The sequence below is a fragment of the Carex rostrata genome, chromosome 1 (genome assembly GCF_964058835.1).
Source record: "Carex rostrata chromosome 1, lpCarRost1.2, whole genome shotgun sequence".
Lineage (NCBI taxonomy): Eukaryota > Viridiplantae > Streptophyta > Magnoliopsida > Poales > Cyperaceae > Carex > Carex rostrata.
Genome location: NC_135918.1, coordinates 13,768,095 through 13,782,759, shown reverse-complemented (window position 1 = coordinate 13,782,759; position 14,665 = coordinate 13,768,095). Strand labels below are relative to the sequence as shown.

At 36.2% G+C, this 14,665-nt stretch overlaps 2 protein-coding genes across 7 annotated transcripts; both read right to left on the bottom strand.

Moving 5' to 3' along the window:
- Positions 1–631: 631 nt before the first annotated feature.
- Positions 632–7,815, bottom strand: LOC144559693 (uncharacterized). Of its 6 annotated transcripts, XM_078308827.1 has the most exons (8): positions 7,648–7,815; positions 7,242–7,300; positions 6,151–6,247; positions 3,774–5,624; positions 2,407–3,594; positions 1,969–2,185; positions 1,336–1,774; positions 632–951 (listed from the first exon to the last, which is right to left on the bottom strand). In XM_078308827.1, exons 4-7 carry the CDS (start codon positions 5,496–5,498, stop codon positions 1,356–1,358), a joined length of 3,549 nt encoding a protein of 1,182 aa, XP_078164953.1. In that variant the 5' UTR covers positions 5,499–5,624; positions 6,151–6,247; positions 7,242–7,300; positions 7,648–7,815; the 3' UTR covers positions 632–951; positions 1,336–1,355. The 6 variants fall into 6 exon arrangements, with proteins under 6 accessions (XP_078164953.1, XP_078164933.1, XP_078164925.1 ...); XM_078308807.1 differs by lacking the exon at positions 632–951 and having other exon boundaries at positions 1,114–1,774; positions 6,151–6,231; positions 7,228–7,300; XM_078308799.1 differs by lacking the exon at positions 632–951 and having other exon boundaries at positions 1,114–1,774.
- Positions 7,816–10,597: 2,782 nt separating this feature from the next.
- PBG1 (20S proteasome beta subunit G1) lies at positions 10,598–14,607 on the bottom strand. The gene is made up of 7 exons (XM_078308788.1): positions 14,523–14,607; positions 14,220–14,287; positions 13,871–13,947; positions 13,420–13,549; positions 12,512–12,671; positions 12,017–12,202; positions 10,598–10,864 (listed from the first exon to the last, which is right to left on the bottom strand). The coding sequence occupies exons 1-7, from the start codon at positions 14,526–14,528 to the stop codon at positions 10,751–10,753; spliced, it is 741 nt and encodes a 246-aa protein (XP_078164914.1). The 5' UTR covers positions 14,529–14,607; the 3' UTR covers positions 10,598–10,750.
- Between the last annotated feature and the right edge of the window lie 58 nt (positions 14,608–14,665).

Sequence of the window (14,665 nt, the reverse complement as noted above, 5' to 3'; positions counted from 1 at the left end):
AACTTTTTTTTTCCTATGCTATGAATACGAAAATCAGGAAATAGAGGCTGAGATAGAGTGGAAAAAACGTGCCGTGCAATGTCATGATTTGACTAACACGTTATGACTTTGGTCTCGTGCCGTACCGTGCTATGACCAAATGAATAGTAACCCATGCCATGACCAAGTGAACAGTAATCCGTGCCGTGACTATAATGTCGAGGGGTGTCTCGTGCTGTACCGTGCTGTGACCAAATGAACAGTGACCCATGCCGTGACCAAGTGAACAGTAATCTGTGCCGTGACTAAAATGTCGAGGGGTGGTCACAACATGCGAGTTGCGCCGTGACTCACGTGCCGTGTCCAAACGTAACTGGTCATGTTTCTCACGTTTAACTATTTTTTCATAATTTAAGTTAGTTTATTCAAGATTCACCATTTAATTAAAACCTAATGGTCCTAATTACACGTGACTCGCGTGATTATGTGCCGTGCCGTGATCGGATCTTTCGCGTGACGTGCCGTACCGTGTCAAACTTTCTACAAGCTGATCACGGCACGAGACACGCGAATCACGTCATAGAACAGTAACTCGTACCGTGCTGTTCCGTGACAGAACTGCCTCCGCCGTGCTATTTTTCCCACTCTGGGCTGAGAAATGCAATCTATAGGATTGAAATTAAACCAGCTAAAGGCGAGCCTGTTCTAGATTTAATACAAGAGCTAAGAAATCACATTCAAAACAACAACAGATTTATATTTCACTTCATCAAACAAGTTACCAGCTGACACAAAATATCCAGTTCAAGCTTTAATCAGATTATAGTTGGTTTGTCTACCAGGTACCAGCAGCATCCTTGGAAGGGTTTTCGAAGTGCGAAAATCCCCAACCTGTCCTCAGAGAGTACGCCGGTGGTGGTGGTTCCCTCAGCAGTGATTTTTTTTGCAAATTGCAGCATTCTTTTGCCTTATCTGCAAATAATGTCTGGCATTTAACAATTCTGTTTTCTCCATCCAATGTTCTTATAGATTTCATTAGCAAAAGCTGATGTTCAATGGACATTTTTCAGAAACGCCCTCTCTAAAGGAAGCAAATGCATTTCAATTTCAGAAAAGACCCAAGAAAGAGCTCTATTTGCAAAATATTTAACATGTCAGCTATTAACTGCATTTTAGCATAGAGTATATCAATCCTTGTTACAAATAAAGAACAACTCTATTTATCTAATTTGAATACCAAGTATATTAGAAGGCTTCAATAACCTGAAATTTGCAATCCTACCCTACCAATTCAGCAAGTAAACTCTCACTATAAATCCCTCTTAGACAGAGAAAAAAACAAAAAACTCAGAGAACCTTTCTTTCGAGCAGCTCCATTACAATTTGGAATATTTTATTGCATCGGAGATCATGAGAGCAGATCTCGCTCTGTACATTGCCAGATCAGCCTTTTGCATAAGTAATTGTGCTTTTTCTCTCTTAAGTCTGGCCATATTTGCCGCATGCAGTGCGGCATTCTGTGCATCTCTTACCTTGAACTCCTCCACATCTTCTTTAAGGAACCAAAGGTTGTCAGAAGGCAAACTGGTACTGGTCGGATTCACCCTGTCGGGCATGTCAGAACTTGCAGTGCGTGCCCGCTTACCCGTTAACACAGTCTGGCTGTGAGAGATGGATGATACTACCCGGGGTTTGTCAGAGAACTGTGATGCTGATACCCTTGTTCTATTTAGATGATTCAGCCTGGAAACAGATGCAACTCTCTCTCGGGATACATGCGCATTAAGCCTCCTTCCTAAGATGAAAAATCAATACAAAATAAATCCATTATACGACTATAAAGTACATGAAAATAGTAAAATAATGGCGGCCATTTGCCCCAAATAAAGCAAGAAAAGAAAAAGAACAAAGAAGAAACAAAAAAGTGCCCAAAAATATATATATATATATAGATAAAATAGTAATGATATAGCAATGAAAAAAAGCTACCAGATTTGTGGGACCCACCATGGCTCCGGGAAGAGAGGAACAGCTTCTTCTGGGGGCGCTTTAGCTGCAGGCCTCGAGGCCTGAGGCAGAAGGCAAACATGGCCGGCTTCTCACCGGGGGGCGCCTTACTGAGTGCACTGTGGGGTGCACGTAGTATTTTTCTGACTGAAGCTTCCCATTCATCTAGCAGCTTCTGGTAATGCATCCACAGTGGAGGCTGCAAAGCAAGAAAGAGAGATACATTATGCCCCTAATTGTATATCCATGCAACAGCCACTCTTATTTTGCCATGTTAAATGCTATCCGTCTATTTTTCTCTTCTTTTTAACTTGTTTTTAATATAAACCCAAATTGTCATGTTTTGAGCCAAGAAAATGAAAGGAGCGATCTGCTAATTGCAAACTAATCACCCATTCAAGAAAATGTAACAATCCCTACCTGCAAATGACGAATTAAGGACATTCCTTTCTTCGTCCGCTTGGTGCTCCAGTAGCATGCAACTTCGTTCACTACCTCTGTGGGGCCCACATCCCCAATTAGCTCTTCAATCTGCTCTTTAGTGAACTCTGTGCACTTATTCATGTACGCAAGTTTCTCACACTTATCCATAATCCGCTCGAATAAATCCTCTGTCAACTCTCTTTCTCCATTGAAACCCGAAACCCACTCCTCATCTTCACTATCCATGTCATAAATAACCCTAGATGGATCGAGAGCTACATCTATATCTGACCCAACCCCTCCAATATACCTCAACCCACGCACAAATCGCTGTCTGAAACCAACTGTGTTATTACCCTCAACCGTTCGTACACCAGGAGTAGGAATGTTTTTAACAGAGACAGCTCTCAAGTTTTGATTGTAGCATTCTTCATACATCTCTTTGAAAATAAACCACTGGTTTCTTTCGATAAATTCTAAAGACCAGTCCCTTCCACCTCGCCACATCATCGCATGGGTGTACCGGTTTGTGGACCCTGGCTGCATAACATGGTTTGCACGATAGAAGTACTTTGTCTCTCTGAAAAACTGCACGCATAGTCTTGCACCCTCCCGCTCATCAAAGTCGAGCACCACATGGGCCCCACATTCCCTCCAGCCTCTATTGTCGGCTGTGACGAGCACATTTGCATAGCAGGTCAAGGCATAGTCTGAGTGGGTTGACTTTGAACTTTTGCTAAGATGTTGGATCTTTTGGTGGTTAGGTTGGCTTTTTGTACCTGGTTTAACAAGCCATGGTTGAGATGAGGTATCAGAGCGGGGTTTTCTGGAGACAATTTGATCGCTCGAGGGCCATAGTTTTGGGATAGAAGAGGGGCGGGCCCGATGAAGTGTGGATCTTGGAGCAGTCGGTGTGGAGCTGTGAATCAAAGCGTTCGACATTTGTACTGGCACTGGCAATGCAACCACATGTGAGATTTGATCGACTGAAACTTCAACAACAGAGGTGGTTGGTCGCGAGTTTCGGGGAAAACTGGAGACGGGTATCATTTCATGATGGGAACTGGGTAAGAATGAAGGCGGTTTCGAGGTGCTTTTCTCATTCATGAAAAACATCATTGGATTTACACCAGAAAAAAATGGTCGGTACGCCGACAGCGGGTCGACCAATCCACTGGAAGAATCCTGCACAGTTGAAAAGTACAATTTTATAAATGATATGGAAGTTAATCTTAAATAAAAATAACCAAGAGAGAGATATCTTTGCTATTTGGCAAGTAAAAAAGAAGAAGATTTGGAGTTTTTTAGGTAAAGTTTAAATGACTTGATTTTAACCAGCTTTTAGATTAAATAAATATTAATACCTCCATTTTTATGCATGAGTAGTCACATTTAATCCTCTTCTCCAAATAAGCCCATCTCAAATTAGTAATCCGAAAGAAGCTGAACAAACCTATAACAACCCGACCCTTATAGCCATGCAAGCCCGAAATTGTACAAGAAATTGATGTAACTGGCACTTTAGACTCTTTACCATCGCACTCATTGCCCAACTTAAACATTCCCACAAGGAAACACAACACGGAAACTGCCGACCTTAAACAAACCTCTATCGAGAAATATCTCCAACCAAATGAGTTATCTGAGACCGTTATTTCTAACTTAACCAGCGGATAAATGGTAATTAAAGCACCGTGATAAAGAAAGAATAACAAGTGCCAATTGCAGTAATGCAACCCTATCAAAACCCATCCCGCAAACATTGCTAGCGGTACATTCAATTTCAGCACTACGTCACAATGGCTTGACAAAACCCTAGTTGTATTAGCTAGCATGGTGTCAACCGCCGTTGTGAGAATAGAAATGGAGCTGAGATTCTCTTTCCTTTTACGAAATCGTTTCCTAGAATAAACAGTTACAAATCTGCCATTTTTAGCCAAGCTCTTATTAGATTTCACTTCAAAAAATTTACTATTGGACGTTACAGGTAATGGGTCGGGTTTCATCTGGTACAAGGAGCATGTGAGCAATGATTTGACTGGTTTTGTCTCCAGAATCTTTTCTATGGTAGCATCTGAATCCTCTTGGCTCTCTTCTTCAAGATTTTCTCCCGATAGCAAGTTTGGATTTTTGTTCTCATTCCAATTAGATTTGTTCGGTACATCACTAGGGAACAGCAAGAGCTTAAACCTCTCGTTGTGAAGATCTAACCATTCTTCCTCTTGGTCATCGTACCTCACACGATGCTTGCGCATTACCGGGTCGTACTCTTTCACTGAACCAATGTACCAACTACGGTCTAGAGGCCAATAAACCCTAATTCTCCACTTGACAATGGTAAATGGATTAAAATCCCTCAAATTAACCTCATAGAAACAGCGCCTTTTCCTAACAAAACCTTCACGCCTCCTAGGCCCCAAAACCTGACAAGGACCCACCAAACCATTACTCTCTTGCACAGCAGATGACATGTGTACCCCATTTACAGGCTTTGAGACATTCAAAGCTGACCTCTGATCAGAAAGGGAACAAAGCATGAGTGCAGCATTCTCCTCAAGGTTTTCATCTTCTACTTCTTTAGAGTACTCTGATCGCTCCCTCTTTTGACCAGATAAACGTGAGGAAGTGGCGCCGGAGCTTGAGGTTGAATCCGCCTTTTGGAGACCTCTATCATTTCTTTTTTCACAAGTCCTATTCTCCCTTTTGAAGACTAAAATTTCAGTGTTGCTATCAGAATTATCAGCCCATGTGGAGCCATTGTGGCCCCTTGATCCCTCCTCCTTATCAGAGTTGGTACCAGGCACATTAGGCTTGACCCGCAAAGCATTAGACCCGTTCCGCCTTCTCTTAATCCCTGCTCCAAAAGCATTCAGAGGTACCTCCTTCAACGCTCCTTTCCCCTTGGAGGATTCACTATTCTCACATTCCACATGCAATCTATGTTCATTTGTGACCCCTACAACTTGATTTCTGTTCTGAGAAGAAACTGTTGCAGTGAGTTCCTTCTGATTTTTGGCACAAACTATTGATCTTGATGTATTTGCAACAACTTCTGCTGACAAAATTGGTTTCTCAACACTGTTGTCCATCTACAAATCGTCGATTTGAAGAAAAAGAAACGAAATCAGAAAATTGACCACCCATTATAGGCGCAGGAATGGTCAATTAACATGACCGCAGTTGCACATGGTCTCGAAATAGAGGAAAATCAGGGCCTGAAATTGAGTAAAAATTAATTAAAAATTAAAATTGACATGAAACTGAGAAGTGAAACTGTGGTTAGGCTGAGAAATAAAATTCAAATTTAATGTCATAATCTACACTGCTATTATGGTTAGGCTGTGTGACAAAAGTGAAACTGAGAAAGCACTGGATTTTTCAATTGACATGATTTTAAATAGTGATAAGCTTAAAATGGTGATCTAGAATACTCTTGTAAATGAGCTATTTAAGAGTGGTCAAAATCAGAATGCAGTGAATATTACTCATTATATATACGTAATTTGTATAAGGTGCGACCCAGATATCGTTACCTATCATACTATTGCAATAAATGGGTTTCCCAAAAAAAGTGAAGAAAGCGACAAACTGTGACAAATTAGCAAATCAGATCAACATATATATTCCTTCCAGTTTTGAGGTGTGAGATATTATGTCATAACAGATATTATTCATATATAAGCGACTTGTTAACTCTATAACAATTATCTACAAAAAAGAGAAGAAAAAGGCGAAAAAAACCTGTCTAGGGCAACGAAACTTGCCGGGGCACTTTTTAATCCTCCAAGCAATGGTGCCTATACTTGTTGTCTATGCATGTTCCTCCAAATCTAGCAGCCTGTAACCATCAATAATTATTTTTTCAGTTTTGACTAGTACTAGCAATAGGAGATTACAAAGAGAAAGTTAATAATAATAATAATCTGAAATTCAACTTCTTTTCTACATTGATGGGAATTATATATTTTGGCATGCCAATATCTACCAGCGCTGTTTGCATTTATACCAGATAACATTGTGCTAGTACAGCAAAATGAAGTTGCAACAGGACTAAGATTAAAATGAGCTGCTACACAAACTAAAACTTAACGAACTTTAACTCCTTAACCTTTACAATGACAACTTTTGTTTCTCTTTTCTAATTAACTTGACCACCCCTAAGACCTCTTACGCTCATACCCTCTCCTTCAAAACCCTTGAAATTAGCACATTAAAGGCAATTTCTCTTCACTATAAAGTATAACATATGAACAAAGTATGGGACCAGCCGAAAATGGGCTGCATTTCACAGGCTTCTATTGTTATTCGGTCAAATGTTTCTTCTGCAAATGAATCTAATTCACATTCCATCCCACCAACTTTTTGCTTAAACGTTGGTGGATTAAAAGTATGACTTGATCTGTTAGGTAGAAAGAACCAATAAAGTTTCAAAGGAAATTTCATGTTTACAGATTTTTAAGGCAATTTACATTAAAATGGTATCCACTGAAATACCCTGAGCTCATGCCAGTCTCCAGTGCTTGTTTGAAATTCATTTATAACTCTTATTTAGATTTAAGCAATAAATGAAATAGTTGAAGGAAAGTTATATCAGTGATGGTTATATTCATAAATTACGAAGATTGAGTTCCAACATAGCTATTGTTGGAACCAAACGCTGCTGTCATGTCATTTCCCATATGTAGAATGAAAGGTGATAACTTTCTCAAATTATGTACTGAAACCGAGTTACTGTTCCAGATTTGGGTACATAAACGGAGTTAGAATCACAATTTGCAGTACCCAATTTGGGTACCTAAAAGCCTTCCATTCTAAAACAGTAATTTATGTACCAGACAGGTGTTAAATTTCTTGCAGCTTTGAAGGATCACAATGCAACTCGATTTGGTACCTGATTTTGATTTTTAATGTATCCATATTAGAAAAAAATAAGAAACTAATGAATTAACAAAATGAATTTAAAAAGCATGAACTCAATAACAGAACCAATGAAAGCAAGAGAGAAGCAAATTCTCAATTTGAAATGAGAGATGTCAGAGAATGTCCTCCCTTTAAATTAATCTTAACCCAGATTCGTACATAAAAAAATTGGATGAGATTAATCCAGCGAGGTAACTTAATTTTGTTGGAACTCAGTAAGATGCCTAACCTTGGTTCAAAATGGTAAATTTATTCAATCAAAAAACGAACAATTATTGCAAAGAAATAGGGGGGAAAGGAAAAGGAAAAGTAACTGACTCAGGAGATCGTCAATCTAAACCCTAAGCCGATGTCCCGGAGACAAAGAGGAATTGCGAACTCCGGCGAAGGCGCGGCGCGGCGAGCAACACAGGTAGAAGAGGAAGAAAGAGGAGCAAAAGACAGCTGGCGGACAAGTTACAATTCCAGAGGCGAAAAATTCGAGGAAGAGGGGCAATAAGTAAATCAGGACCGTTCTTTTAACTTGGCACGAATCTAAAAGCGCACCCTCTATAGTGGGATTAATCTGGGCCGTCACCTCAGGTACCTGGGAGGTTACGGAGTACGGACTCGAATTTAGAGTGGGAAATGACGAACAAGGACGTCAGCTGAAGACATCTACAACCGTTCATCTTGCATCGGACGGTTACCAGCATGTGTGTCTCTTCATTGCCAATTTAGGATATATAATAATGACTGACTCTCATTTTTATCGAGAAAGAAAATTCTATTTTTATAGAATTATAAGGATAGGGTTGTTTGAATTGCTCCATCTCAAATAAAAAATTAACTTTATTTGAAACTGTAAAATTTAACTAGTTGATAGATTTATGGTTGAAAAATTTAACTAGTTGACTAATTTGAATTTGTAAAGATATTATTACTATGAAATATGAATTAATAGACTCAAGAAGAATGTAATTTATCCAAAATATACTTAAGACAAAAACAGTATTTAAACTTTTGAAGAGAGATATAAATTTGAAGTGGGGGGAAAAAAAGGTTTAAAAAAATAACAAATTCTCTATGCTAAACATTTTGTTAGTGCAAATGCAAATAAAGAACCACAAAGAGAATAATGTAAATTATAAGATTATCCTATCTAAAGTTTTGATGAATTCTCTCCCAAGAACAATGATAACAAACTACAACATGTTATACCTATTAATAGAACACCTTCATTTTTTAAATCAATTAAAAATTGTCACGTTGAATTCAAAATTAGAATTGAAAGTCCAAAGTAAAATTAGCAATTAACAATCACGAATGAGAATTTCCATAATTTTGTGAACATGAGAATTAGAAACTGATTCTTTTTTTAAAAAAAATATTCTCAGTATTTAAATTATCATACATTCTAAAATTTGATTTTTTTTTTTTTTTTGGTCATATTGAATTTATAAATAAAATAAAAGTCCAATATAAATGCTCTAACTATATACTTGGGTAAGGAACTACATTTTTTTTTTATCGTGTATGCAAGATGTGTCTAATCTCTATACAAATAAATATTTTTAGATCAAATTTTACATTTAAAAAAATACTATCTTTTATAGGTAAAAAATCACTTGATCTAAAAGTTTTAGATCATTCAAAAGTAGTGATTTTCTATTTATCTAAGCTTTAAAAACGAAAATATTGATCCATGCTATGAACCAATCTGCATTATACTTGATCTCACTCAAACAGTCAAACAAACGATAAGATGTGTGCAATTCTTTTCAACAATATTTGAGCCACAATCAATAACCAACTATATCTTTTTACTATTTTAAATCCTCAAAACAAAATAACAACTGTAATTGAACTATTGTAGGGCTTTTTTTTCTTTGTTTTTCTTAGGATAGATAAATTGGGAACACAAGCAGTATACTGAAAAAAATATATTAAAATATAAGAGCATGTACCGTTGATTTTTTTTAACTACCCAACGGAGAGCATGGGAAAAAAAATTAAAAAAATTCGGAGGCTTGACCCACCTATCATCCTCTGGCGATTCAAGTAATAAAAAGTTAAAATTAAATTAAATAAAGAAATAATGTTTCGAAAACTGATTACATGACATATCATGTCGTGTTATTTTTATGAAAGAAAAACACATCATGCAATATATAAGTCACATTACGTGTTGCATATGTAACATGCTGTGACAGAACCGTTAACAATGTAACAATTTCTTTCCTTGAAAAATAGAATTTGAAGATTCATTCAAAAATAAAACCGTCAAACACATTCAGATTCTTCTTTTCACTCTATTCCTCTCGTTCTTTCTCTTTTTTCTTCTCTCCTCTCTAAGATAGAAAATAATTATACAAAAAAAAAGACTACCTTCCTTTGAGAAAAGGAGTTGATTTGGATGTGTCACAAAAAAAAGAAAAAAAAAAGAAAAAGAAAAGACAGTTAAGAGATCGTGCAACTGATTTTCCAAAAAGTTTGAAGAGTAACAAGATCGTAATGAATTATTTGAATTATTGCGGCTTTTCCTTTCTTTAAAAAAGTTCGCTTTTTCCGTGTGACCCTTGGAGAGATAAAAAATGCCTTTGAAGAAAAGAAATGTGCAAATAAAAACAAATATGAGCCACAGTGAATAATTGCAGCTTATTCTTTGTGGTCGCAATGATTCATTACGGTCCTTCTTGAAAATTAAAAAAAAAAATGCTACCCATTTAATTTATTATATTTCATGTTATGAATAAAAATTAGGCCCTAGCAACGTTTGCAAATGAAATTTAGTATCAGAATAACACATCACCATAACACTTGCATTGTAGTTCCAGGTGGGACGTCAAATTATATTACAGTTATATTACACTCTCATGTTACTTGGAAAAAGGTGCAGGTTCACAAACAGATAAATAGAGCCAATTATTTTATTCATAGCTTTACAAAAATAATAAATTCAATTCAATAACATTTTTTTTTCAAAGTATCATGACCAAAAGGGATGAACTGCCGCGAATAGGGAAACAGAGGATGAGAAATAAAAATAAAAATAAACAGAGGTTTAGCACCAAATCAGCACCATATTAAACTAGAAAATAAAAGTAAACCTGAGCCATAATTATTCATTGCAGCCCACAATATATATTTTTTTAATAGTATGAATAAAAAATTCGGGAAACAGAGATTGAGAAATTCAATCTGTAGGATTGAAATTAAACCAGCTGAAGTCGTACAATGACACAGGATATTAAAACACAGTGTTCTAGATTGATACACGAGCTAAGATAAAAAGAAACAAAGAAATCACATTGAAATTCGCCAATTTATATTTCACTTAAAAAAAACAACTGCATATGAAATAAATAGTTCATCAAACAAGTAACTACTAGCTGATGCAAAATATCCAGTTCAAGGTTTAATCAGATTACAGTAGTTTTGTCTACCAGGTACCGGGAGCACCCTTGGAAGGGTTTTGGAAGTCAGAAAATCCCCAATATGTCCTCAGAGAGTAAGGCGGGTGGATGGTGGTACCCTCAGCAGTGATTTTTGCAATCTACAATAATAAAAAATTAAACAAAAAATTACAATAATTGTACCCAGTAATCCCTAAATTTACTACATCAGCATTATAATACATCCCCATACTTGTGCCATTACTTATTTGAGGCAGTTTCATATGAATTCACATGTACTGCTAGAAACATAAAATTATCCTCTTCTTGTGTATATTCATATTATGCGGGCTAGAGTGATAATTTTCCATGTTCAAATTTATTGATATATTTTTCCCTAGCATGACATTTTTTGCTACTCCACAATTTATTTAAAGCTAAAAGAATCATAATGTACACACAGTCACACACAGTACTATTTTTTGCAAATTGCACCATTCTTTTTTACCTTATCTGCAAATAATGTGCATTTATCAATTCTGCAGTCTTCATCCAATGAATTTTTAGATAATATCAGCAAAAGATGATGTTCAAACCTTTTAAATAGAACTAAATGCACGGTCATGAGAATACTTGAGTAAAAGCATTTGATAAAACCACCTCCACTAAAGATACCCAATGCATTTCAATGTCAGGATACATGGTTCATAAGGCAACTACTGCAATTCAACTTTATAAAGACCCAAGAGCTCTACTCGTCCCTTTCTATTTGATTGAACTTAGGAGCCCTTTGAAAAGTATTTAACATGTCAGCCATTAACTAATTTGAATACAAATAAGAGTGAGGCTATGGTAATATGCATATTAGAAATTGACTTGAGCTATGGACTCATATTTCTATTTTCAAAGTTCAAATAGTTGATCCGAACCGCTAAACAACCGGTAAACACGATCTCCATATGAAAATCAAAATGTACTTGAAGACCAAATTTAACTTTTTTTAGAATTTCTTTACTATGTTTTTAGATAGGTAGAAACTACTCCTTTTGGGTGGTCCAGAATTTTCAAATCTTGTGATTTTCTACCTATATAAAAAAAATTCTGAAAAAATGTAAAATTTGGTCTGCAAGTAGTATGAAGATAATGTTTAACAGTTCAGTTCAGACTTTAAAAAACAGAGATACGAGTCCATAGCGTGGGCCATTGTGTAATATGCATATTACCATAGCCTCTCTACAAAGAAAGAACAACTCTATTTATCTAATTTGACTACCAAGAATATCTTAGATAAAGTATTAAAAAGATTCAATAACCTGAAACTTGTTGATGGAGGAGCGGTCTCGGTAAAGGAGCACCAAGAGGCACTTCTCAATCAATTTAACAGCCTCTTCAAAAGTCAGATCTTCACGCCATTCAGACCTAAGTATTGGCCGAGCCAAGTGGTTTCCAAACCCAGTTGCCAAATGATCATCCTCATAATGCGTGCCAATCATGTTGACCTGGTCAACCACAAACTTTTAGTGCTTTGTAATAAGAAATAAAGAATGGACAGGTTTTGCTTTATAATTTTCTTATGTTTATTTGTTTTTTATTGCTTAATCGAGACTTAATTTGAAGATGCAGTCAAAAGGAGGGTTATTATTTGCTTCACTTTCTAGTGATGTTAATTGCAGAATTGAGCTAAACTGACTTCACTTTCTAGTGATGTTAATTGCAGAATTGAGCTAAACAGATGCCATAATTTTTTTCTTATAACTTAAAACTGAAACTACTGCCATGAAATAACATAGATATTTATATTTTTTTACCGTGCCGAGATACTTGTGTCCATTTTTAACACCACCAAGCACCAGAGAGTTATAAAGAGGGTTGAACTTATTGCGGCGGTTGTACATTATTCTGTTCAAATAGTTGTGCACCTCCTTGGGTCCCAATGAATTACCGTCATCCCACATCTTGTCATACAAACTAAAAAAAGGGAACAAAGATTAAAACAGAAAAAGAAAGTGTCAACATAAGCTTTAGACATAGAGTAATGCGATTTCCTATTACTGTTTCATGTAGAGTCTGGATCCTCTCCAGTAACTCAAATTTTGAGTTTAGATCCAGACCGTCCGATCAAAATCAAGGCCAATCCTGCTCGAGGTGGAATGCACAGGCCCCTTTAATATTCATGCCAAAAACAGATCTGACGGTCCGGATCTAAGCTCAAAATTTATGTTACTTTAGGTGATATAAATTCTTCATGTAGAACCCAATGAACACCCAGGAACCCAATGAACACCCAGGATACTTCTAGAAGCTACTAAAACAGTTCGTCCTTTCTGTTGTCAGCAAACCCCAGTCATAATTTGAATGACTTGATAAATTATAAATTATTATACATTAGTCCTAAAAATTGTCCGTTTTCCAAATTTCACATCTAATCAATATATAAGATTGAGATATGTTTTGTTTTTCTATCACTATTCCAGTTAGAAAAATATAATCACAACCTAGGACCTAATATCAGATTATTTGAAAGAAAATCAGAAGTCAAAATAAAACTGTTTTGTTCTGGTTCTGGCAAGAAAGCATCACTCACACCCAGGTACTTCTATTTCACTTAAACATAGTAGAGCCATAAATAATCTGTAATAGTGGTGGTAAAATAAAATCGAAGGAAACAAACTCTGACCACTACATATTAATGAGGATAATATTCATGTTAACTCACATTAACTCATCAAGGTAGCGCATGATCTCCTGAAAATCACTAATCTCACCACTTGCACCAATAATAGTGTGGTCACCTACTGTTTTAATTCTCTCCACACTCTTGTACCGTAAGGTAGAGCCATAAGAACCTGCGAGAAAAAAGAATGATGTCTTATTTTACTTAAAAATTTATATTCCCTAAACTAAGATGCTTATTACTTTTGCGTTGTGTCTAATCACAAGCATTAACGCCTAATAAAAAACTACTTTATTTACTTGTTTTTTCACCATTTCCTTCTGATAATAATATAATGTTTAAAATAACCTCCATTCTCTTGTTAAATTGTCTATTCATTTGTTTCCCCTAAAAAGACAATTACTGTGCTTGGGAAAGAAACACACATAGAAAGAGAAGCGAGTTGACAACAAGAAAAAAATCGGGGAGAAATAGAATGAGAAAATGAATTAACCAGCTGTGTCAGATGCCATGATAACACCATCTTTGTATTTCATTGCAATAACTGATGTGCCAGTCACATAAGGATACCTATTAAGGAGATTAGATTAGATTCATAAGCAACAGACAAGCTATACTATTAGCAACCAAAACAATTGCATAGCACTTTAATGGAGAGCATGTATTTAATTGGTGTGTGTATATACTAGATATACAATTGTAAGTTACAATTAGTTGAGGTTAATTATGAAACAAGACTAATTCAGACACAAGCACAGACAATCAGCCAAATCTCCAACAAGACTTAAACCTAAAACTGAGAGAAACTAGGGATATACTTAAAAATCAAATAAAATACTTACAGTGTACGCTCCGAACCGATCTCTGATTTACCGGAATCTTTCATATTTACTGAACCATCAGCCATGTGCTGCAATGGCAAGAACAAAAATGCATGTAAAAACTTTAAACAAAAATCAGAAAGAAAAGGCGTCATCAAACTGCTAATGATCCTGCGTTTGATTCGGTAATTGTCAAAACCCTAGCTTCTTATAATTTATTTCACACCCGATCGGGAATTGATATTCAAGTTAGAACCAGAGAATAACGAGCTAGAGTTTTCCCATCTAATCTGAAAGGAGAGAGACGAGACCAGAAAGAAATACCTCCATTTTGTTTCCTAGCACAGATGTGTGCTTGGCTGTATGAATTTGTGTGTGTGGGAGAGAGGAGAGAGGCTTTGGGAAGAAGAAAGAGGTGTAGAACGAAATATTTCCCGATTATCTAGCTTTGGGCTCAAGACAGAATC

What these genes read in the sequence shown, in the direction of transcription:
- LOC144559693 (XM_078308827.1), bottom strand. Translation starts at nt 5,498, where the DNA reads ATGGACAACAGTGTTGAGAAACCAATTTTGTCAGCAGAAGTTGTTGCA. An exon ending in ACTCATGCATAAAAATGGAG is followed by an intron (nt 3,595 to 3,773) that starts GTATTAATATTT and finishes TCAACTGTGCAG; the next exon opens with GATTCTTCCAGTGGATTGGT. An exon ending in TGGTGGGTCCCACAAATCTG is followed by an intron (nt 1,775 to 1,968) that starts GTAGCTTTTTTT and finishes TTTTCATCTTAG; the next exon opens with GAAGGAGGCTTAATGCGCAT.
- PBG1 (XM_078308788.1), bottom strand. An exon ending in GACACAAGTATCTCGGCACG is followed by an intron (nt 12,203 to 12,511) that starts GTAAAAAAATAT and finishes GTGGTTGACCAG; the next exon opens with GTCAACATGATTGGCACGCA. An exon ending in CCTCCATCAACAAGTTTCAG is followed by an intron (nt 10,865 to 12,016) that starts GTTATTGAATCT and finishes TTATTATTGTAG; the next exon opens with ATTGCAAAAATCACTGCTGA.